The sequence below is a fragment of the Capra hircus genome, chromosome 5 (assembly GCF_001704415.2).
Source record: "Capra hircus breed San Clemente chromosome 5, ASM170441v1, whole genome shotgun sequence".
Lineage (NCBI taxonomy): Eukaryota > Metazoa > Chordata > Mammalia > Artiodactyla > Bovidae > Capra > Capra hircus.
In genome coordinates, this window is record NC_030812.1 from 23036394 (window position 1) to 23062298 (window position 25905).

At 39.1% G+C, this 25905-nt stretch overlaps 1 protein-coding gene across 3 annotated transcripts in view; it reads left to right on the forward strand.

Moving 5' to 3' along the window:
* The window catches only part of MRPL42 (mitochondrial ribosomal protein L42), a 29744-nt gene continuing 8505 nt past the window's right edge, over positions 4667–25905 (forward strand). The window contains exons 1-6 of one of the 3 annotated variants that reach the window (XM_005679817.3): positions 4667–4751; positions 5489–5561; positions 6183–6342; positions 11372–11435; positions 12933–13017; positions 20152–20315. In XM_005679817.3, coding sequence (XP_005679874.1) covers positions 6273–6342; positions 11372–11435; positions 12933–13017; positions 20152–20315 — 383 coding nt within the window. In that variant the 5' untranslated portion in view covers positions 4667–4751; positions 5489–5561; positions 6183–6272. Of the gene's footprint in view, positions 4752–5485; positions 5595–6182; positions 6343–11371; positions 11436–12932; positions 13018–20151; positions 20316–25905 lie in introns of all 3 variants that reach the window. The other 2 variants (XM_018047624.1, XM_005679818.3) reach the window with 2 other exon arrangements.

Genomic DNA, 25905 nt, shown 5'->3' on the forward strand with positions numbered 1-25905 from the left:
GGCAGGCAGATTCCTACCCACTGTACCACCAGGGAAGTCCATACGTGTGTTTATGTCATCATTTCTACACTTCATTCCAAATTCTCTGAGGAGCTAAAAGTCACTTAGAAACTGAAGGAAACAAGTAACCCCCAAGTACCTTGGGGTAACCTACACATGCAATTTGAGATGCCTTCTAGGCTGATTGTGAGGGTGAGGTCTGGAAGTGCAGTCTTCCAGGATCTTCTTCCACACGACCTGGAAGGAGAAGCAGAGTCCTCTCTTATGGTTGCCACCCATACCCTCCAGATGGAGTGTTACCTGAGTTCATGTTACACATATTACCTAATTTATCAATGTGATGTGAGCCTCCAATCTCCTACCCAAGTTGTTTCACTTATTTGATTTATCAACATATTCAATGAAGGTATTACTGCTCAAAGCTATTCAGAATTCTTCTCCTATTCCATTAAAACTGGAGGATCATACTATTTATATTTAAATAACATCCAATTGGATTACCAATCTCTGGCTTTACAATCAGAGCACCAAAAACATGCCAAGGACACTTACTCTGATATGGTGCCAAGAACTTCCCTTTTGCTCTTCCAAATCCACTCTTCACCTCATCCACTCTGTTCTCCTGGAAGTTAACCTGATTAGACGACACTGCATAGAGGGGGTTCTTTCACCTCTGGCTTCTGTTTGGTTTGGGCCAATGACAAGCCCTTGCAGGAGACTGGAGACGGAGAGGATAGGGAAGTCAGAGTAATTATTATCCTGGATTGTTCCTGGCAAGGTCACATCAGGCTGGCAATGCCCTTCAACAGCTGATTACTCTCCTCCAGGTAGCCAACTATAGGATTCTCTCCTGGAGTCTAGGAACTGCTCCTCCTGTTTATTCCTTCTGATCTGGAAGGAACAGCCAATAGTACCAAGCCCGGGTTATACTACTACTGCTCCATGTGATTTCCACTCACATCTCCTTAAAGAATTCCTCCGTAAATAAACTGCTCAGAGTGATACTGGCTCAGCATGTCATTTGCTTTCTTCTGAGACTAAGTGCTATACCAACTTAAAGCTAGAAATCATTATTTTCCATTATAGACTAAGTCCTTTTTTAAATTTTAATTACATTCATTGGATTATTCCTGACAGTCAAAAGGGAAGGATTACATTTCAATGTCTAAGAAGTAGGTAATCTCTTTGGGTAAGATATTCATAAAAATTTATTACACAAGTATTTATTAAGCACCTATAAGGTAAAATTGTTTCTAGTACTGAGTTGAGTGCTTTACAGTATGTCAGGTACTTTGCAAAGCATTTGGGAAGACCCAAAGGCACATTTGCTTACATCTCATTGTTATTGTTCAGTTGCTCAGTTGTGTTCGACTCTTTTCGACCCCACAGACGGCAGCAAGTCAGGTTTCCCTGTCCTTCACCATCTCCTGGAGCTTGCTTAAACTCATGTCCATTGAGCCACTGATGCCATACAACCGTCTCGTCCTCTGTCAACCCCTTCTCCTCCTGCTTTCAATCTTTCCCAGCATCAGGGTTTTTTTTCCCATGAGTCAGCTCTTAGCATCAGGTGGCCAAAGTATTGGAGTTTCAGCTTCAGCATCAGTCCTTCCAATGATTATTCAGGACTGATTTCCATTACGGTTGACTGGTTGGATCTCCTAGCAGTCCAACGGACTCTCAAGAGTCTTCTCCAACACCATAGTTTGAAAGCATCAGTTCTTTGGTGCTCAGCCTTCTTTATGGTCCTACTCTCACATCCATACATGACTACTGGAAAAACCATAGCTTTGACTAGACAGACCTTTGTCGGCAAAGTAATGCCTCTGCTTTTCAATATGCTGTGTAGGTTTGTTATAGCTTTTCTTCCAAGGCACAATTGTCTTTTAATTTCATGGCTGCAGTCACCATTCACAGTGATTTTGGAGCTCAAGAAAATAAAGTCTGTCACTGTTTACATTGTTTCCCCATCTATTTGCCATGAAGTGATGGGACCAGATGCCCTGACTTAGATTTTTGAATGTTGAGTTTTAGCCAGCTTTTTCACTCTCCTCTTTCACTTTCATCAAGAGGCTCTTTAGTTCTTCTTCACTTTTTGCCATAAGGGTGGTGTCATCTGCATATCTGAGGTTATTGATATTTCTCCTGGCAATCTTGATTCCAGCTTGTGCTTCATCCAGCTGGACATTTCTCATGATGTACTCTGCATATAAATTAACTAAGCAGGGTGACAATATACAGCCTTGATGTACTCCTTTTCCTATTTGGAACCAGTCTGTTGTTCCTTGTCCAGTTCTAACTGTTGCTTCCTGACCTGCATACAGGTGTCTCAAGAGGCAGGTCAATGCTCTGATATTCCCATCTGTTTCAGAATTTTCCACAGTTTCCTGTGATCCACACAGTCAAAGACTTTGGCATAGTCAATAAAGCAGAAATAGATGTTTTTCTGGAACTCTCTTGCTTTTTCCATGATCCAGCGGATGTTGGCAATTTGATCTCTGGTTCCTTTGCCTTTTCTAAAACTAGCTTGAACACCTGGAAGTTCATGGTTCACATATTGCTGAAGCCTGGCTTGGAGAATTTTGAGCATTACTTTACTAGCATGTGAGATGAGTGCAATTGTGCGGTAGTTTGAGCATTTTTTGGCATTGCCTTTCTTTGGGATTGGAATGAAAACTGACCTTTTCCAGTCCTGTGGCCACTGCTGAGTTTTCCAAATTTGCTGGCATATTGAGTGCAGCACTTTCACAGCATCATCTTTCAGGATTTGAAATAGCTCCACTGGAATTCCATCACCTCCACTAGCTTTATTCATAGTGATGCTTTCTAAGGCCCACTTGACTTCACATTCCAGGATGTCTGGCTCTAGGTGAGTGATCACAGCATCATGATTATCTGGGTCATGAAGCTCTTTTCTGTACAGTTCTTCTGTGTATTCTTGCCATCTCTTCTTAATATCTTCTCCTTCTGTTAGGTCCATACCATTTCTGTCCTTTATCGAGCCTATCTTTGCATGAAATGTTCCCTTGGTATCTCTACTTTTTTTTTGAAAAGATCTCTAGTCCTTCCCATTCTGTTATTTTCCTCTATTTCTTTGCATTGATCCCTGAGGAAGGCTTTCTGATCTCTTCTTGCTATTCTTTGGAACTCTGCATTCAGATGCTTATATCTTTCCTTTTCTCCTTTGCTTTTCGCTTCTCTTCTTTTCACAGCTATTTGTAAGGCCTCCCCAGACAGCCATTTTGCTTTTTTGCATTTCTTTTCCATGGGGATGGTCTTGATCCCTGTCTCCTGTACAGTGTCACGAACCTCCGTCCATAGTTCATCAGGCACTCTATCAGATCTAGGCCCTTAAATCTATTTCTCACTTCCACTATAATCATAAGGCATTTGATTTAGGTCATACCTGAATGGTCTAGTGGTTTTCCCTACTTTCTTCAATTTAAGTCTGAATTTGGTAATAAGGACTTTATGATCTGAGCCACAGTCAGCTCCTGGTCTTGTTTTTGCTGACTGTATAGAGCTTCTCCATCTTTGGCTGCAAAGAATATAATCAATCTGATTTCGGTGTTGACCATCTGGTGATGTCCATGTGTAGAGTCTTCTCCTGTGTTGTTGGAAGAGGGTGTTTGCTATGACCAGTGCATAATAACTGTTAAGCTACTATCATAGTACAGATACACAAAGAGACAAAAAGTGAAAGACTATACATCAAAATGTTAGCATGTTGTAAATTAGTTTTAAAACTGCCGATGCTAAACTCTACATTATTGATAAACTCTTCCGGACACACTCTCAGACTGTCTTCTTGGTTTTCATACTGCCTCTCTCCAGCTGCTTCTGAGAGGCCCTTGCTGGCTGTCTTCCTCCACCGGACCGCTAAATGTTGGAATTTCCTGGCTAGGTTCTGGGTACTTTTCTTTTTTTTTTCTACACTCACTCCTTATGTGCCCAGGCCCATGGCTGGTTTCTTTTCTGGTCTCAGCTTTGTGAACCTTTCTTCGCCCCGCTGAGCCTCCCTGTTGGTCAGCGATTCCCACTAGGCTCACAGCCATGGAGACGTGTCCTGCGGAATCGTCTTTGCTCTGTCTATCTTCAGCTCTGCACAGTGAATGTTTGACGAGTTCATTGATTGTTCCTTCCAATCTGTTTCTCCTCGCTGTCTTCCCCTACAGCATAGTCCGGAAAGACATTGTAGTGTGGCCTTTTCTTCCCTTTAAGACACAAGGCAAGGTTCGGGATTCTGCACATGTCTTCCTCTCATAATAAATAACCAGCACCGTTCTCAAAACACAGTGCTGGGCTTTTAGGTTGAAGGGTTGCCCCGCTTCCCCATTTCAAACGTTAAATCCAACGCCACTACTCCTTCAATGCTTCTCTGAAACGTCTCTTTCGGTAGGAAACCTAACTCATCGGAGGATGGATCTCAAGTTGCTCCGATTATTGATATAAACCTTAAAAGAATAGTGTGTGTTACTTTCTTAAGGATATGAGCGGGGAGCAGTGAATTTGTTTTTGAAGATAGTGCTAGTAAAGTTGCTGGCGAACCGCTGCAACTAAACCCTGGAGCAGGTTGGATGAATCCCCGCTCCGCACCCCATGCTACCGCGCGCCCCCACCCGGGCACCTTGGGCTCCTTCCGGCGGAGACTACATTTCCCAGAGTGCCCCGCGGGCCAGGAAGGCGCGTGGAGCTGGGCCGCCTAGACCCCGGAGTGAGGCAAGATGGCGGGCTCGCGGTGAGCAGCAGTGCAGGTAACCGCTGCCCTCTCCTTTTCCTGTCTAGGGGTCCCTAGAAACTCGGCGGGCCCAGAGGCTTATTGGCAAGTGTTGAGGTCTCCTATCTCCTATCCTACGGCAGGATAAAGCCTCTGGCATGACCAGACTCAGGCTGTCTTGCAGAACGGCCGGCGTGTATCCTCGCGCTTCCTGTGGGAGCTACGCTCCAGGTGAAAGGTGTTAGTTCTGGTAGCCTGTTTCTCAAACCTCAGTCCCTCTCAGGCTCTCCGTAACCCTGTATTCTTCAGGGTTGAATTCCAGGCCAACGGATATACCCTCTGAATTCTTTTTTTGAGGTGAACAATCTGATCCCTGGGTTTCAGACAGAATGTCGTTTAAAACGTTCTGTTCCTCAGTTCGTAGTCGAAAGATACGGGTTTGCGTTTCAACCATACCACCTATTAAGCAGCGGTAAAGTGGGCGGACAAACCGTTTGACTTCTCTGAGCCTAGGTTCTTAGCTTTTCAAGTGGAGATGCCTACTTCCACACTTGTGAAAGAGCATATAATGTATAGGAAAATGGGTTGTAAACTATAGAAAGGATTTCGGGGATGTCAGTGCTAATGTACCGACAGTGCAAGGAGTCAGCTGCATAATTTAGCAACTAAGACTGATAAAGTACGATTTTATCACTGTGCGGGGATGGGGGTGTGGGGAATAGTCGTCGAATAGTCAGTTGCAAACGAGTGATGTATGTCATTTATTCCCAGCAGCCTGGAGTTGTTTTCCGCCGTTTTACCTTGGAAGAAACAGAGGATTGCTTAATGACTTGCCCAAACTTTCCCGGTTTGTAAATGATTGACTCTGAAGCTCTTGGAAGCAAGTTATTTACATTTTGTACTTTAATTAATTCATGAATCAAAATAAAGATACTTCTCATGATTAATATGAGAGTAAAATGAATGGTAGTGAAAACACCTTGCAAAGGTAGAAATCTCATACATATATAAAGAGGGTGACATGTTATTTGGGGCTTTAGGATAGGATGTTTATGTGTGTTTCTCTAAGTCAGTACTTAATAAGCCAAGGCTGGGTCTTCTTGTTTAATATTTCATTTAATCAGAAGCAATACCATTGTAAGAGATGTAATAAGATCTTGTATTTGGTGCCTGGGAGGTTGTACACAGACACATTAGCTTTATGAAAGGAGAATGCTCTGTATAGCATGTGTGACTGACTGTTTCTAAGAGTAATTACACATTGGCTGTGCACTCATTGAATGGAGATAACTATAACATCTGATGATGTTGCTCTTTGTCCTGTATTGCCTGGAAAGAGAAAGTTGTGTAAAAAGTTTTGCGTTAGTGTCTATGGTTTTAGGTAGTGATCTTATTTTGCGGTGTTCAGTGTGTTGTGTCGCTTCAGTTTATCATAGGTAGCACTTGTTTCTCTTTATTTCTCATGCAGGGGTGAAGATTGTTATATCTAGAAGCAGATTTTGAAAGCAGTTTCTCTTCAAATCATCTTTATACCGCCTGATAAGCATTTTGATTCACCATGGCATTGGCAGCAGTAAAATGGGCAATATCAAGCAGAACTATCTTGAAACATTTATTTCCAATTCAAAGTAAGTTGGGTTTGTTTTTGTTTTAATGTTTAAGAGATTTTAAACTTTTTCAAATATTATATCATAATGTGTGTTCACTGAAGAAAATTTACAGTGTTTAGTTATTGTATGTGCTTGCTATTTATATAGGAGGTATATATATTCCGCATATTGTATGATGTGGAAAGATCCTTGTATAGAGAGGGGTGTATGTCAGACAGTATCTGTTTTATGATCTACTTTGTGCATTTGAAAGATGATTGACCCGTATGTGTATATCAACTTTTATAAATGAAGAGTAAAAGATGTGGACCAAGTAAGTTATCTTTGTAGACCACAAGTGGGATTTAACTGAGGCCAAGTGAAGGACTAATAAAGAGGAACTTTTTCTGGTTTGAATCACTTATGTTTTCACATACCACTTTTTTTAAAAAAGTGTTTATTTATTTACTTATTTATTTGGCTCTGCTGGGTCTTGGTTGCTGCTCAGGCTTTTTCTCTAGGTGCAGAGGCCAGGGCTACTCTTTGTTCGGCGCTCGGGCTTCTTATTGAGGCGGCTTTTCTTGTGGAGCAAGCGCTCTAGGGCACTTGGCCTTCAGTAGTTGCGGATCCTGGGCTCCAGAACATCAGCTCGATAGTCGTGGCTCTAGGGTTTAGTTGCTCCCTGGCAGGTGGGATCTTCCGCGACCAGGGATTGAACCCATGTCTCCTGTATTGGCAGGCAAATTTATCACTGAGCCACCATGGAAGTCCTCACATACTACTTTTTCGGCAGTTCTTAAAATTAGCAAACAAGGGCCAGATGTATAATTCCATCTTACAAAGATGATTATGTTAATATTTTGGTGTATTCTTTTGTATTTTTTCTCTGTAATTTTTTTAAAAAATGTAATTTATTCCTTTTCTGAAGAAATACAGTGTAATATTTTCTCCAAAGCCTAGTAATACATGTTTGATAGTCAAAACCATGACCTATATAAATAAACAGGCAATTAAAATCTTATTTCCCAACCAGCCTTCTTTTCTCTTCCCTTTTCCTCTGTTTGTGAACTGCATTTTCCTATTTCTAAAGCAGACATGGTTAGAATGCTACAATAGGTTTTCTTTTTCATGTTTAGCTAGTCAGCCAACATTTTTACTCATCTCTGCCCAGTCTTAATTTTGTTCATGTTTCCTGTTGACTACCATTTGTAATTGAACGTTCCTATTGGAAGGACTGATGCTAAAGCTGAAACTCCAATAGTTGGGCCACCTCAAGGGAAGAGTTGACTCATTGGAAAAGACCCTGATGCTGGGAGGGATTGGGGGCAGGAGGAGAAGGGGACGACAGAGGATGAGATGGCTGGATGGCATCACCGACTCGATGGACATGAGTTTGAATGAACTCCAGGAGTGATGGACAGGGAGGCCTGGTGTGCTGCGATTCATGGGGATCGCAAAGAGCTGGATACGACTGAGCAACTGAACTGAACTGACTGAGTTAAGAGGAAAAGAGTTATTTGAAGACTAATGGGTAAAAAACTATATAAGTAAAAGTATAATAAAGTAAAGAGGAGGAGATTGCTAAGAGTCTTTAGATATACACTAAAATCAGTGAAAACAAAACTGCAGTCAGCCCTTGATTACCTGGGAGCATTTTTTGTTGTTGAGAACTTGGGGAGAGAGCTCTGCTGCAGTTAGTCTCTTTTTTGCTCTGATAGGAACTCAGCCCCAAGGCTGATGGGAAATCAGGCCTAATCAATTTTGACCTAGTCCATGTCCTGAAACAGCAGTTTGTCCTCACTCAGGTTAATCTGAAAACCAGTTAATCTGCCCATGGCAAAGTTAAAAATGTCTATGCAGACTTCACCAGTTGGGCTATCCCAGAAAATAACTCCATCATCAGTCATCCTAATAATCATTGACTACCTAACCTCTTGCATCCTGAAGCCCCTTATTCTACACAATTTGTATTATTACTAGTGAAGGTAACATATTATTACTACTGTTGCTATTGATATTTTATACAAAAGGGAAGGATGTTAAAAGATTAGAGGCAAAGCAAACAGTTATTGGAAAATTCAATGAGCACAAATTAAAAGGCCTCCCTATACTCCAAAAGGAACATTAAAAACCCTCTGAAATATATAGTCACTGTGGAAATTTTACAGCTTTTAAGCGCTTTAAGTCTTTTGATGTTTACAACTTTGAATTTTACAATAATTTACTTATCATGTGGTGGCATTCTCTTTCTGAAGATGAGAGTTCTCTGGCCCTCAGAAACTCAACCAAGTTGCACATCTGATAAATTAGAGCTAAGATCAAAACTGTGTCTTCTCAATATACTTTTTGTTGAAGTAATTTAAGATAATTCAGCATTTGAAAATGAATGGGACTATCAGCTTTTACAGATCGTATCATAATGCAGTTAAACGTGTGTGTGTGTGTGTGTGTGTGTGTAAATATATACATAAAACAGGAAAAGTCCTTGAGATGTGGAGAACTGACTCTCATGGGAGATTCTTTTTGGCATATTGAGTTGCTTTGGATTGATTGATGTTAACTTTGGCATCAGTCCTAATTAGGCCTTTAGAACTTCTGATACTTAACCATATCTAGAATTTTTCTTTTGCTAAAATGTCAAATAAGTTTTTTAAGTATTAGTTATACAGAAGTTAACATTTCAGAGGCGGTTTAGCAGTCTCTTCTTTTTTATTAAGCGTGATATGGGACACAATAATAAGCAGGATGTTCATTTAAGAATTTATTTAGACTCGTAGTTAAAGTAGACAACTATGGAAACAATACGTGGAATAGAAGGTAGAATGTATGTGTCATGAGGGTACAAACAAATGTCTGTAAGTGCAGAGTAGAAATTGTGCAGTTTCTGTTGAACTGAAAGTCTTGTCTTGAGTTTTCCCTCTTGCCTACCTAAAAAATGGTAAATTCTCTCTGTCCTTCCTCTGCCACCCAACCCTCTTTTCTTTCAGCAAGCATGTAGATCACTTAGCTGGTTTGTGTTCAGAGAATACAAATGACTTTTAATACTAATCCATACATAGTTAAGATCCCCAACAGTGTTAAACAAAATAAAATACCTATAAATGATTTTTACATTACCCTCTGATTTGTCTTAATGAATACGCCTCTGTATTATGCCAGATAATGAAAATTAATAAATCTTTTGAAAGATGAGGTTATATTTATAATTCTTTGTATTTTTGTTATCTTTACATCAGTGGAATTGTGAGGTCAACATTTTGCTGAAGAATCTTTTACGGTCTAGTGAGTTTTGTTAAGGTACTTTTTAATGTATTTGAGTAAGGATTTATATTTAGAACTCTTAAGTATATGCAATCCTTGGGGAAAGGAGAGGTATACAAAGATGGAAAATGCAACTTTGTTTAGACATCTTTGATACGTATAAATAACTGGTGCATTGAAAAAAAAAAGAAAGACCACAGAGATGGTATAGCAATGTTGTATGGAGTGTTGGTTGCGGAGTATGCAAAATAGATAGCTCTTCTGTGATGGGGGTTGTCGGGCAGGGAGAAGGGAAGAATTTCATAGAAGAGTAGCATTTGACTTTTGAAAGATGAGTCGCATTTGAACCAAGTTGGGATGGCATTCCACACTAAGGAGCACAAGACTAGTTGAGAGAAGTTGATCTTTTCTACAGAAGATTTCAGAATTTTTTTTAACCATACTGAATTACATTTTTCCTTTATATTTAAAAGAGTTATCATTTCTCTGGACTTAGAGAAACCTTTTACAAACTGTCAAAAAAATATGGCTTTTGAATTTGCTGCTGCTGCTGCTAAGTCACTTCAGTCGTGTCCGACTCTGTGCAACCCCATAGACGGCAGCCCACTAGGCTCCTCTGTCCCTGGGATTCTCCAGGCAAGAACACTGGAGTGGGTTGCCATTTCCTTCTCCAATGCATGAAAGGGAAAAGTGAAAGTGAAGTCACTCAGTCGTGTCCAACTCTTAGCGACCCCATGGACTGCAGCCCACCAGGCTCCTCCGTCCATGGGATTTTCCAGGCAAGAGTACTGGAGTGGGATGCCATTGCCTTCTCCATTTGAATTTGCAGATATTCTTAAAAAAGGAAATGTCAGCATTTTGATTAAGAAAAGTTGATTTTGAACAGTTTATTTTGTATTTTGTCACTTAAACACTCCTCTTTTGTGGACTGTGCACTCCAGTTGCACTAAAGTTTTTATTTATTTATTTGACTGTGCTCTCTGGCTTGTAGGATCTTAATTCCCTGACTAGGGATCAAACCCAGCCCCTGGCAGTGAATGCACCGAGTTCTAAACACTGGACCACCAGGGAATTCCCAACACTATAAAGTTTTATGTTCTTTTGTTGGCACTTTTTATTACCTCTTTAAGGAACGTTGTCGGAGAAGGCAGTGGCATCCCATTCCAGTACTCTTGCCTGGAAAATCCCATGAACGGAGGAGCCTGGTAGGCTGCAGTTCATGGGGTCGCTAAGAGTTGGACACGACTGGGCGACTTCACGTTTACTTTTCACTTTCATGCATTGGAGAAGGAAATGGCAACCCACTCCAGTGCTCTTGCCTGGAGAATCCCAGGGAGGGCGGAGCCTGGTGGGCTGCCGTCTATGGGGTTGCACAGAGTTGGACACGACTGAAGTGCCTTAGCAGCAGCAGCAGCAGCAGCAAGGAACGTTGTACTCCTCCACTAATAGCTCCAGTTTACTGCCTCAGCCTTCAGGACACCCTAAAGATCATCTCCGCTGGAGAAGTGTTCTTGGACCTGTGCTCCTGTTTTGCAGCTTGTCGGTGTGCCCCTTCTACTCCCAATCCTTCTGTGCCAACAGGGCTTATCTTTGTGTTGGAGTTGTTTGTTTAGTGTCCCTCTTTCACCGGATTTGAACCTTTTTTGAGGGCAGGATCTTAACTTGCTGAATCCTTAGCTCCAAGTACAACCCTGTTTCATAGTGAAAATAGTAAATATTGGTTGAATGGGTAAACCTAACTGTACATTTATGTGAGAATATATGCTCAAATGAACTAAATCCATTTTACTGTTTGGGGTTTTTACAGACGGAACCTTATATTGTGTTGGTCACAAATCTACGTATTCTTCTCTTCCAGATGACTATAATTGGTATGTATTGAAATCTAATTGGAAAAAAAGAAATGAGTCTCTTAGCTCTAACTGAAATGATTGTTTTATTTCTTGTTTTGGTACTTCTGTTTTCTTTTCTGATTATTCTTTCTTTAATTTTGTTAAAAAAAATATTTCAGTGATCTTATTTACCCAGTGTCTGGACTTATAAATGTTTTAAATAAAAATCATTTATCATTGTGTTTCGGTGAATACTTCATTTGTTCTAAGACAGATGTGCTGATAGAAATGCTGTCTTTTCTTCCTGAAGCATTCTTTAGTTTTTTTGAGAAGTTAATTACTTTTATGATTTTCTCTTAGAGTTCATATCTGTTAGCTTAAACAATTATATATCTTTTCTTTTGTTGATATTGAATAATCCTAAATTGCAAATATTTAATTTAACCACAAATTATTTGGTACTTTCTCAGTTCTAGTCAGTATGCTAAGAACTAGGAATAGCATATGAATGGAATGTTGTCCTTTATAGCAGAGTCCTATGTGCAGAAGCTACAGTATTTTTTTTAAGTTACTTTTATTTAATTATTTATTTTTGGCTATGCTGGGTCTTTGTTGATTTGTCTGGGCATTCTCTACCTGCAGTGAGCAGGGCCTTCATTGCTGTGTGCCAGCTTCTCATCTTGGTGGCTTCTCTTGTGGAGCACGGGCTCTTGGCATGGGGGACTCAGTAGTTGGAGCTACGGGGCTCTAGAGCATGTGGGCTTCCGTAGTTGTGGTGCAGTGGGCTTAGTTGCTTCGTGGTATCTGGGATCTTCCCGGACCAAGGATCAAACCCCCATCACCTGCATTGGCAGACAGATTTTTTTTTTTATCACTGAAGAAGCAGGAAAGCCCCACAAAGTTGTTTTATTGTGAATTTTAGTAAAAATGTATTTTCGTATCTCTTGACACCAGTTTTAATTGTAAATTTAGTGTTAGGATAGTGATGCAACAAGACTAGATAATAGGTGCCACTTTTTGAACCTGAAAAGATTGAATCTTACATGTTTTACATTATGCCAAGGACGCTTGGAGAAATGCTGATCTAGAAAAAGTGTTCAACTACAATCTTTATGATTGGAAATTCAGGTGATCCTTTACTTGGAAGATTATGTATTTTGCTGATCTTCAGCTTTAATAATTCAAGTAATCTTATAGCTTTTTGAAAGTAGCTTTTAGATAAGGAAAGGAAGTTCTATTAATAGTGATGAGTGAACATGAAGATCTCTTCCAAAGATTTGGAGAACAAACTAACAAGTAATTTGGAGGATAATAGATAAAATCATGGGTAATGGGTTTGTTGTGGTAGTTAAATTGACATACTTTGTGGGATGATCTGAATTGTCTCCTGTGATATGGGTACCTCCTTTGCCAGTCCAGTGACATGGCATTCTTCAGGGATTGGTGATTAACAGATTTCAGCTCTAATACTCATTTTGCCTTGAATACAGTATAAATTTGTCTCTGAAACGTTCATTCTTCTTTTTTTTTTTTAAGCAAAGTAGAGCTTGCTCTGACATCTGATGCCAGGACAATAGTATGCTATCACCCTTCTGTGGACATTCCATATGAACACACAAAAGTATGTATAAGCAGATCTCTTATGATTTTTAATTTGCTGTTGAAAATACACTTCTTTACAGTGTCCAAAGAGAAGGGAATTGTTTGATTTTCTTTATTTGATGTTGATCGTCTTTTGGCTTTTTTATCTTACTGTTTTGATGTTTCTCTTCCTCTTTCTCTAAAGATTTTTTTCAATACACAATGTGAACCATTTAAACACAATTATGGCATCAATTTTCTTGCCTAAAATTTGGTGGATTACTGACTAGGGATCAAACACACAGTATAAATTTTAAAAACACATTGTGCCATGCTACTGTATATTGCAGTCTAATAAATTATGAAAAGTTTGTATTTTAGAGTGCCGTTTCATAACTTTTATATTGTGTTGGTTCTGATCATCCTTTTAATGTTTGGTGAATTCCTTTTTTTGGTTAGTTTTTTCTAATGGGCCAACATGGGCATAATTTTAAGTGGCCTAGTTTAAGTAATGTTTTCCATATTTCTTCAAAAGCAGAGCAGTAGATAAAGGAGGCTTTGTTTTTACTTTAATACAATTTATTTAACTTGACCCAAGTCTTTATTTATTATTTTATGTACGAATTGCTTTCTCTTTTTTCTTTAAGCCTTCTTCTATTATATTTGGTAATATTTGATTTGCTTTTTGAGGTAAAATTACTTAAGTAATTCATCATATGATGCATCTAGTGGTAGCTGTTTTTAAAAATCAATTAAGGCTAGAGTACTGATTTGATAGAACAAATTAATGTTAGTTTGCTATTTTGTATTCTTTTTTTAATTTCATCATTTTGTCTGCCTACTTTGTATTCTAGCTAGATATCATAGGCAGTAATTTTGTACCTTTTCTGTTTCATTTCTTTGAACAGTTTTTAGAAAACAGGTAAAGTCACTGACTTTTGGCCTGTAACCTCTAGCTCATGCTGTATTGTGTCTTCTCCCATTTTTATTTTGTATTCTTTTTCTGGTTATGTGCTTTATTCCTGTGTTAGCAGTTATACTAAAAAGCCCAAGATTGTGTGGTCTTTTCTCACTATCCAGACTCTCATCTCCATATAGCTCTTTGCATCCCTGAATCTGAGACTTTTCCTATCCTTCCCAACTCTTAAAATGTCTACATTTTATTAAAACTTACTGTCTTTATAAAGTCTCTCAGAAACTTAACTTCTTCTAGAACGTTGCCTTTGCCTTCTAACTCTTAAAAGAAACTTGGCTGTACCCTGACCCCATTGCTTCCTTAGCACTCTTAAGTAGTTATGCTTTCTCTCCTAAAGCCTTTTACTACTGAGCCTAGAGATAGAATAGATGTCCCTGTGGCTCTCACTGTCATATCCAGATCATCTTTCTTCCTCCCTAACAGTTTCCGGCTTTGTAGTTTGGATCATTAAATCATGTTATCTACTTATCTTTTTTTTTTTTTGCTGTCATCCTGCAGTTCGCTTCTCATCCTCCCTTCCTCATCCCTCCACTCTTCTTTGAAGATTTTAAATGTACTTTCACACTCGCCAACACTGTTTGTATCCTAATTCTTTGTTATTTCAGTGTCCGTGTAGATGATCTGTCTACTACCCCAGCCTCTGACTTCTTGACCTTTTATCCCTACAGCGCCCCCCACTGCCATGGTTGTTCCTGCTACTGTGCTGTGCTTAGTCACTCAGCGGTGTCCGATTCTTTGCGACCCCATGGACTGTAGCCTGCCAGGTCCTCTGTCCATGGGGATTCTTCAGGCAAGAATACTAGAGTGGAAAAAAAAAAAAAAAGAATACTAGAGTGGGCTGGCCGTTCTCTTCTCCAAGGGGTCTTCCCAACCCAGGGATCAGAGCCAGGTCTCCCATGTTGCAGGTGGATTCTCTATCATCTAAGCCTCCAGGGAAGCCCATGGTAGTTTTCTAGAGAGGTTTTAATCACAAATAATTCTTACTCCCAATCTAGATGTTTAAGAATTCCATTAGTATGCTACCAACTCGTCCTAGTTTCCCAGCTCCAAGAATTATTTATTCCGTCATTAAGATCTCCATCGACTGATGGAACCATGTTTTCGCAGTCCTTTACATATCTCATACATTCTCCTTGCCTGGGATCAATTCCATGGTTGTCCTCATCATCACTCCCTTGCATACGTACCCGTCTCCGTTTCTCTTTTTGTTGCCCTTCCTTTATCAGTTGTCTCCTCTCCAGTGTCCTCAGTATCCCTCTCTCTAGTCTAGGAGATCACTCCTGTGAGGTCACACATAATCCCTCTACACAGTGGATTCTCTGCTGTTCTTTAAGGTAGATACTTAGGAAGCTCCTGCCTCAGGGCCCATGAGGTTACTGCTTCCTCTGCCTGAATGATTTCCCCAAAAAAATCCTGTAGTTATTCCCTCTCCTTGAGATCTTTCCTTATTTGTTACCTAGGGAGACCTTCCTTGACCACTGCATTTAAAGTAGTACCCCTGCCCCTGGAGTCCCTGTTGTCCTTCTTTGCTTTGCTTTTCTCAATAGCATTTATCATTTCTGGCACAATGGATGTTTTCCTGCTATTCTGTGTCTCCCTTCATTAAAATGTAAGCTCCATGAGGACAGGGCCTTGTCTATTTTGTTCTATTTTTTGCTATATTATCAGCACCTGGAAAACCTTTGTACTTGGTTGGTGCACAATAAATATTTGTTGATCAACTAAATAAATTGGGTCCTCTCCATGATTTTCTGTTCTAAAGCTAAGAGATACAAATTTGTAGAAGCTTGGAAATTTTTTGTTTCTCAAGTAATTACAGATTGGACTTTATTTACAATAGGAAACATTCTTGAAAATACGTTGTTGTTAAAATATGTTCTTTTTGAATCTAGATTTACAGATTTCACAAAGTGTATAGCATTAAATAACTGTATTTAAACATAACTTAACATTTAGATTTGATTTTCTTTTCTCAAGGAAGTAGCTGCAACTTTGTTCTGTGCTGTGCTTAGTTGCTCAGTCATGTCCAACTCTTTGTGACCCCAAGGACTAACTGTAGCCTGCTAGGCTCCTCTCTGTCCATGGGGATTCTCTAGGCAAGAATGCTGAAGTGGGTTGCCATGCCCTTTCTCCAGGGGCTCTTCCCAACCCAGGAATCAAACCAGGGTCTCTTGCATTGCAGGTGGATTCTTTACCATCTGAGCTACCAGGGAAGCATACAAAGATCATGGTCATATGCAGAAATACCTACTGACACTGACTTTAAGAAAATTAAAATGATTTATATCCTTGGTTTTCTGTAACTTGCGTTTGCATCTAGATGTTGATTATATTCCAAATATCCAGGTAAAAAGATCCTTCTTTCTGTTTCGGCCAGGTATAAGTCTCATTAAAACTAAAAATGTTTTTCTAGAATTTATACTTCTAGTTTAGGAAAATAAAGCTTTTAAACCAGGGACAGAAAAATAATGATTTGGAAAAATAAAGTAAAAATGTAAGTATTAGGCAATTCTTTTTAGTGGTTGATTTAGTGGAAAATTTCAAAAGTCAAATTTTTTAAATTCTTAAGGAAAACAAGGAAAATTCAAGATGACAGTTCTAAATGTTTTTTTTTTTAAGTTGACATGCAGTTTTAGTTTTTCCTTTTTACTGAAATATTCATGTACCCTTTCTTTGAAATTTGATCAGGGAGATCAAGTGCAACCTAAAAGTCAGTTCTGAGTCTGTAGAGGCTTTTGGTTTAGATTTCGAGGGAGCCATTAATTCTAATATCTTTTTTCTGTGTGCCTGGGAAAGAAAATGTTTTTAAATATACAAAGCAGAGAGAATTTGTGATATATTAGAATTGAGCCTGTTTGGGAATAGGAAGAGAGACAATGAACATTTATTAACTTGAAAATAGCTGATAATATTTAAAACATTTGATCTTTAGTAACAAGTACAGTAACCTAAGGGGCTTCTCAGATGGCTCAGCGGTAAAGAATCCACCTGCTAAGCAGGAGACTCAGCTTTATCCCTAGGTTGGGAAGATCTCTCTGAAGAAGGAAATGGGGGGATTCAGCTTTATCCCTAGGTTGGGAAGATCTCTCTGAAGAAGGAAATGGTGATTCATTTCAGTATTGCCTGGGGAATCTTATGGACTGAGGAACCTGGCTTGCTACAGTCCATGGGTCACAATAAGTCAGGAATGACTTAGTGACTAAAAACAATAACAACACAATAACCTAAAGGAGAGAAAACTATAGGTTCTAATCTAGTGTTTGCTGGTATCCTTCAGAGCCTGATAGTAACTTGCAAAGACATATGTTAATATTTCATTCTATATGTAAGAGATGACCTTATAAAATTACTTTAAATGTTTAAGGAACACTTCTTTAAAAAAAAAATTAAGTAATACTTTTTTCCTGTTTGAGGCCTTAAAAGAAATAGTAGTTTGTTCAAGTCACTCAGCCGTGTCTGACTCTTTGCAACCCCGTGAACTGCAGCATGCCAGGCTTCCTTCCCTGTCCTTCACTATCTCCTGGAGTTTGCTTAGTTTCATGTCCATTGAGTCAGTAATGCTGTCTAACCATCTCATCCTCTGCTGCTCCCTTCTCCTTTTGCCTTCAATCTTTCCCAGCATCATGGTCTTTTCCAATGAGTCAGTTCTTCGAGTCAGGTGGCCAAAGTATTGGAGCTTCAGCTTCAGCATCAGTCCTTCTGATGAATATTCAGGGTTGATTTCCTTTTAGGATTGATTGGTTTGATTTCCTTGCAGTCCAAGGGACTCTCAGGCGTCTTCTCTAGCACCACAGTTTGAAAGCATCAATTCTTCAGCTCTTAGACTTCTTTATGGTCCCAACTGTCACAGCAAACCTATATTAAGTAGGTAATTACTCCTCAGATTTTACAGAAAGGAAATTAAGAGCTTAAATAACTTTTCCAAGGTCACAGAGTTAGTAGTTATTGACCAAAGCCCAAATTCTTCACCTCTTCATTATATTTTCTCCTTATTCCCTCCCACACTAAGGAAGTGGTTCCTTATTTCTACCTATGTCAAATTGTTGTACTTAGTTCTCAGTGGTTAAGTGATGTCTGACAGTTTGCAACCCATGAACTACGGCCTGTCATGCTCCTCTGTCCATGGAATTTCCCAGGCAGGAATACTGGAGTGGGTTGTCATTTCCTTCTCCAGAGGATTTTCTTGACCCAGGGATTGAACCTGCATCTCTTGCATTTCAGACAGATTCTTTACCACTGAACCACGAAAACTGAAACTGTGAAAGCTTTTTATAATCTTAATTTCTCAGGGTCCTTTTTTTAAGATTACCTGTGTATTGTGTGTTTTTACCTACTTTGCTTCACTTGTAATGTTTTTTATTCCTTCTAGAACTCGTTCTGCACTCTATGACAAGGCTCTAACTTGGCTCCTGTTTTATTTTTCACTAATGTCTTTGTTATTTTGCATTCTGTAGTACTTACTCAGTTGCACCACCATCATGTACTTACAGATTGCTTTTTTAAATGGCTTTATTTTTTCATGTACATAAGCAATAAATATGAATATATGCTCTAACATTTAATACAGTGGTAGAATGTAGTAGTTGTCATTAATAGAAATTCAAGGTTTCATTGTGTTGTAATACATATATAAGGTATTTGTAAAGCTTATATATGTTTTCAGTTCATTCGCTTAGTCCTGTCTGACTCTTTGTGACCCCATGGACCGCAGCACACCAGGCTTCCTTGTCCATCACCAACTCCTTAGCTTGCTCAAACTCATGTCTATCTAGTCGGTGATGCCATCCAACCATCTCATCCTCTGTCGTCCCTGTCTCCTCCCACCTTCAGTTTTTCCCAACATCAGGGTCTTTTCATGAGTCAGCTCTTAGCATCAGGTGGCCAAAGTATTGGAGTTTCAGCTTCAGCATCAGTCCTTCCAATGATTATTCAGGACTGATTTCCTTTAGGATTGACTGGTTGGATCTCCTTACAGTCCAAGGGACTCTTAAGAGTCTTCGCCAACGCCACAGTTCAAAAGCATCAATTCTTCGGCGCTCAGCTTTCTTTATAGTCCAACTCTCACATCCATACACGATGCTGGAAAAACCATAGCTTTGACTAGATGGACCTTTGTCAGCAAAGTAATGTCTCTGCTTTTCAATATACTGTGTAGGTTGGTCATGGCTTTTCTTCCAAGGAGCAAGCGTCTTTTATATATGTTATATATAAATATATATGTGTTTTATATATGTTATATATATATAATATACATATATGTTATTTTATATGTTATATTTTTTATAAAACTAATATAATGTTATAATCTTGTGTTATATGTCATATCACTTAATATTTAAAATATGGGTAAGCTGACTTTCCAAGGCACTGATTTTTAAGAGCTTTAGTCAGCCACTGTTGCTGATGGGCGTATGCTATCTTACTAGTGTTGGGAAGAAATGAGATTTTTTTTTTTTAGTAATTAACGTCTTTGGGGAAAAAAACTACTCAAATTATTATAAAGCATCATTTAATGCCAGTGCAGTCACCTAAAATGAAAATATTGAAAAATTTTCCTCTTTCTTTTGGATATAAGAAATGTCATTTTCAATGAACTGTTTTTCATTGTATCTCACTTTAATGTTAGAGACTGTAGACACTGTAATTTTTCTTTTTTGCCTGAGCCATGTGTTATGTGCCTGACCAGGGATCAAGCTCGAGCCCCCTGCAGTGGAAGCATCAAATTTTAACCACTGGACCATCAGGGAAGTCCTGAGACCATAAACTTTTAAGTTAAAAAGTAAAATGGACACAATTTATAGTTTTGAGAAATAGAGACTAAAGTAATAAGTACTTTATTATTGGGGGAAGATAAATTTAAATAATAACTTTATTATTGGAAAGGAAACCCAGAACTTGATATGAGAAGAAAACAGTTTCTGGGGACTTCCCTGATGGTCCAGTGGCTAGGGCTTTGTGCTTCCACTGCAGAGGGCACAGCTTCAATCCCTAGTTGGGGAACTAAGATCCCATATGCCATGCCTGGTGCAGCCAAAAATAAATTCTGATACGCTAACGGATAGTGCAACTCAGTGAAACCGTTCTGGTGACTTATCTACCCACCTTGAGATACTGTGGTGGTAATTATTTTACCGTCAACTCAATCAGATGCTGGCTAACATTCCTACATGCTGATGTTCACTGCTGTTTGTTTTGTAGCCTATCCCTCGGCCAGATCCAGTGCATAACAATGAAGAAACACATGATCTAGTACTGAAAACCAGATTAGAAGAAAAGAGTGAGCACTTAGAGCAAGGACCCATGATAGAACAACTCAGTAAAATGTTCTTTACTACTAAGCACCGTTGGTATCCTCGTGGACAGTAAGTGGTTTTTTTTCTTCTTCATCTCTCACTGAACACTAAAGAAATAACACAACTTTCTTTCTGTTAACAGCCTTCTGAGGTTGTACTTTGCCTGAAGGGGTTAACACCCAGTATGTTCACCTACTGAACTGTGCTTTTAAATCTACATAAGTGTAGTTAAAATGAAAGTATACTTCTTTTCTTCCTTTATTTTAGTGGGAGAGTTTAATCAAAGCTTTCAGGGAATCTTGGAGGGGTTCTTAAAATTTTTTCTGTTTTGTGATACAGTCATTTAAAGTATTGTTTTTATTCATTGTCCTTAGAATATTTCTAACTAGATAATCTGTGCAAAGTTTTAAATTCATTATAACAAAGCACAGCTCTTTTCCACTCAAAAAGAGCCTCTCTCTCCCTTAATAATCTTTCTGTAATGATATTTCTGCATCAGTTTCCAAGGGAAAAAAATCTATGATTTTTTTTTGCCACTGTAGTGTCTAAGTTAAAACAATATTTGTTTTTAATTTATTGAAACATAATTGGCCTACAGTGTTATATTAGTTTGAGGTATACCTCAAACTAGTGATTCAGTATTTTTATAGGTTTTACCCCATTTAAAATTAATACAAAATAATGGCTATATTTTCCTGTGTTGTGCAATATATCCGTGTTGCTTGTTTACTTTATACATAGTAATTTGTGTTTCTTAATCTCACAGTCCTACCTTGCGTCTCTCCCTTCTCCCCACTGGTTACCACTAGTTTGTTCTCTATGTGAGTCAGTTTCTGTTTTGTTACGTATGTGTGCATGCTAAGTCACTTCAGTCGTGACCAACTCTTTGCAACCCCATGGACTGTAGCCCGCCAGGCTCCTCTGTCCTCCAGGGGATTCTCCAGGCAAGAATACTGGAGTGGGTTGCCATGCCCTCCTCCAGGGAATCTTCCTGACCCAGGATCAAACCTGCATCTCTCATGTCTCCTGCACTGGCAGCCGGATTCTTTACCACTAGCGCCACCTGGGAAGCCCATTTTGTTATATACATTTGTTTTATTTTTTAGATTCCACATATAGGTGATAACAGAGTATTTGTCTTTCTCTGTCTGACCTATTTAACTAAACATAATACTGGAAATTCCTGGTTGTCTAGTGGTTAGGACTCCATGCTTTCATTGCCAAGGACATGGATTCAGTCCCTGATTGGGAACTGAGATTCCACAAGCTGCTGTATGTGGCAAATAAATATATTACATCTTCTTTATCCATTTATCTCTTGGCTACCATAAGTATCTTTCAATTCCTTTACCTATTTTATGTCCCCTTCCTTGATTTTTCTTTCTTACTCAGTACCCACTTACTTTATACATGCAGTCTGTGTTTTTCCCTCTTTGGAAATTACATTATAGGAAAACAGGTTAGCAAGCCATTTATATAGCCCCATATCTCAGTCACTGCTGTATTCTAAGATTTCTTTCTATGATTCATACCATTGCTCATGTTTATCTTTTATTTCTTTCCCATCATCGAGATACTTTAGTTCAAGCCCCACCTTAAAAATTTTTTTATAATAGCTTTCAGTGCTTGTTTCCTGCATGTTTCATATTGCTGCAGTTTTTTTGTGATCTTTTGTTCATAACCAAATTGCTGAAGTTACAAAAGTTCTGTGTTGATTTGTAATTTGAAGAGGAAAGACTGAAGGCAAGAAGACCATTAGGGAGTCTTAAAACCAAACGTGTAATCTTCAGACTTTTCTGTCTAGTACCCTACCTATGTTTAATCTTATTACTGCTAATTAGCTTTGACTGCTAATTAATTTAATCTCTTGGTATGTCTTCTCTCTTCAGGATTACTAGGCATTTTCAGTTCTAAGCAGACTTTAATTAGGTGCAGTTGATTATCTCAGTATCTCTCCTAATAAAGAGTTCAACAGAAAAACTCCAGATGCTAGCTTATGTGTACAAAGAAAAGTTTTACCTGCAGGCATTGCCATTGTGATGCATCACCTTTCACAATTTCAATGTGTGATTACTGATACTTAACAAATATTTATTCGGTGTATATATATAGATAGTTTGGTTTAATGGGAGCCATTTTCAAGTGTTGGTTTCTAGATGTTAGAGAACATTTCTTAAATATCAGGCGGGATATACAAGGGTATTTTACTAAATATTTCACAGTTTTAAAGTTATAACAGTTAAAAGAAAGGGAGGGACCCATTATGAATTTACTACTTGGGGCTATATAACATCTTTTTAAATAAGTTATTGAAAGGTATAAAATACTTGTTTTTAAAATATTTTAAAACAATTCAGAAGCATTTAAAGTATAAAACAAAAATCTTCTTGATACCTACAAATGCTGTATTCCCCGTAGATGAACACTGTTAAACTCTCCATATATGAATAACCCTACCTCATATTATACTCAGTTTTGTGCTTTTTGAACTCCAATAAAGTAGAACCTTTTCTGAGAGTATAAGTGTGTTAAAGAGGCTGGACTGACTTAAATCATCTTGTCTCTGCTACTTACTGACTAGTTATTCAATCTTGTTATCTATTGAAGAAAATAGAAATCAGTTCAGTTCAGTTGCTCAGTCGTGTCCGACTCTTTGTGACCCCATGAATCGCAGCATGCCAGGCCTCCCTGTCCATCACCGACTCCCGGAGTTCACTCAGACTCGCGTCCATCGAGTCAGTGATGCCACCCAACCATCTCATCCTCTGTCATCCCCTTCTCCTCCTGCCCCCAGTCCCTCCCAGCATCAGAGTCTTTTCCAATGAGGCAACTCTTTGCATGAGGTGGCCAAAGTACTGGAGTTTCAGCTTTAGCATCATTCCCTCCGAAGAAATCCCAGGGCTGATCTCCTTCAGAATGGACTGGTTGGATCTCCTTGCAGTCCAAGGGACTCTCAAGAGTCTTCTCCAAGACCACAGTTCAAAAGCATCAATTCTTCAGTGCTCAGCTTTCTTCACAGTCCAACTCTCATGTCCATACATGACCCCAGGAAAAACCATAGCCTTGACTAGACGGACCTTAGTCGGCAAAGTAATGTCTCTGCTTTTGAATATGCTATCTAGGTTGGTCATAACTTTTCTTCCAAGGAGTAAGTGTCTTTTAATCTCATGGCTAATAATGCTTAATTTGCTTGGTGGTTTTGAGATAAAATATAGTCAAACAGCTGGCATATAGTATATATACAGTAGTAGTGTGATAATAATTAACATTGTCTCATTGTCTCCCACTCACAGTTTTTCTGTTATTCTTTTTGAAGCATCTTTCTTTTTTTTTTGACTATGCCATGCAGCTTGTAGGATCTCAGTTCCCTAACCAGGGACTGAACCCAGGCCAGGGCAGTGAAAGCACTAAATCTGACGACTAGGCCACCAGAGAGCTCCCTGAAGCACCTTTTCTTAAATAGGCTCTTTTGAGGTGTAGTTTACATAACTTCAAGTTTACCAGATTTAAGTTTACAACTTTGTGACTTTTGACAAATGTTTTAAGTGAAATATTCACTAGTTTAAGTATGTAAATGTATGCATTGTAACAAATGTATACTGCTAGTGGTAAAGAACCCACCTGCTTGTAGGAGATGTTGAGACAAGAATTGGGTTTCTGGGTGGGGAAGATCCCCTGGAGAAGTGAATGGCAGTCCACTCCAGTATTCTTGCCTGGAGAATCCCTTGAACAGAGAGCCTGATGGGCTACAATCCACAGGGTTATAAAGGGTCGCATAGGGTTGTACTTAGAACAATCAAGATGATGCTGATCAGACCACCAGTGACCAATTTCAAGATAACTGTCGGAGCTGAGTGTACTGTTTTCTGCATGAAGCCCCCTCCCTCTGTCTACAAAAGCTCTTGCCCACCAACTGTCAGTCGGGGGAGTCAGCGTTTGAACAGACAGCAGTACCTACTCACCCTGGGAACCAGTCTTCAAAATAAAGCAAACTTTCCTTTCCACCAACCTTGCCTACTTACTAGCTTTTGAGATGCGAGTAGCTGGACACCCATTTTGGATAACAGTTATACAACTGTCTTGTGTAGTTATTACATGCTGAGTATAATATTTAGCATATCATTATTATTGTTATTCTGTTGTTATTACAACTTGTTATTTAGTCTTGTTGGACTGTTTTCCTTTGTTTCTTCATTTTCTCACTTCTCTGATTAAACTTATTCGTTGGCTAATGTTTTCCCACAGACAAAAAGCAAGCTGAGGATATGTGGGGAGGGCGGTCAAGGGCCTTAAGGTCCTGCTTTGTTTCATAATCACGACCACGATCATGATATAGACTGTTTTCATAACTCCAAGAAGTTCTCCTAAGCCTTTTTGCATTCTGATCCCTCCCTATAATCCTCACCCTTGGCAATTACTTGTCTGCTTATTACTTTCTAGAATTTCATATAAATGGGGTTATACAGTACATAACCTTTCGTGTCTAACTTATTTCACTAAGTACAGTGCTTTTGAGATTCATCCATATTGATGTATATACCAATAGTTTGTCCTTTTTCATTTCTGGATAATATTTCCTTGTATGGATAGACCACAGTTTGTTTATATGTTAACCAGTTGGGCATTTGGGGTCCTTTCCGGTATGTTGGCTGTTATATTTTTTAAACTAATTTGGGCTGTGCTGGGTCTTCAACACTGCCCAGGCTTTTCTCTCGTTGTGGCAAGTGGAGGTGATACTCGTTGCAGTGCACAGGCTTCTCATTGCGCTAGTTTCTCTTGCTGCAGAGCACGGGCTCTAGAGCATGCGAACTTCAGTGGCTGTGGCACGGGGGCTCAGCATTTGCAGCTCCTGGACTCCAGAGCACAGGCTCAGCATTGGGAGCATGGGCTTAGTGGCTCCCTGGTATGTGGGATCTTCCTGGATCAGGGATCAAACCTGTGGCCCCTGCATTAGCAGGAGGATTCTTATCCACTGCATCACGAGGGAAGTCCTATTTAAGTTTTAAAAATTTTTATTGGAGTATAGTTGACTTACAGTATTAGTGTCAGGTGTACAGCAGAGTGAGTGTGTATCTGTGTGTGTGTCTGTGTGTGTGTGTGTGTCTCTGTGTGTGTGTCTCTCCATTCTTTTTCAGGTTCTTTCCTGTATAGGTTATTACAGAGTAGAGTTTCCTGTGCTCTACAGTAGGTCCTTGTTAATTATCTATTTTATATCTAGTAGTGTGTATGTGTTAATCTCAGTCTTCTAATTTATCATTTCCCTCCACTTTCTCCTTTGGTCACCCTAAGTTTGATCTCAGGATCTGTGAGTCTGTTTGTTTTGTAAATTAGTTCATTTGTATCATTTTGTTGTTGTTGTTGGACTCCACATGTAAGTGACACCATATGATACTTAACTTTCTCTGTCTGACTTACTTCACTTGGCATGGTAATCTCTTGGTCCATTCATGTTGCTGCAGATGACATTAGTTCATTCTTTTTTACTGCTGAGTAAAACCGCATATATTATATATATGTACCACATCTTGTTTATGTAGTCCTCTGTTGATGGACATTTAGGTTGCTTCTGTGTCTTGGCTATTCTAAATACACTGCAGTGAACATTGGGATGCATGCATCTTTCTGAATTACGGTTTTCCCTGAATATATACTCAGGAGT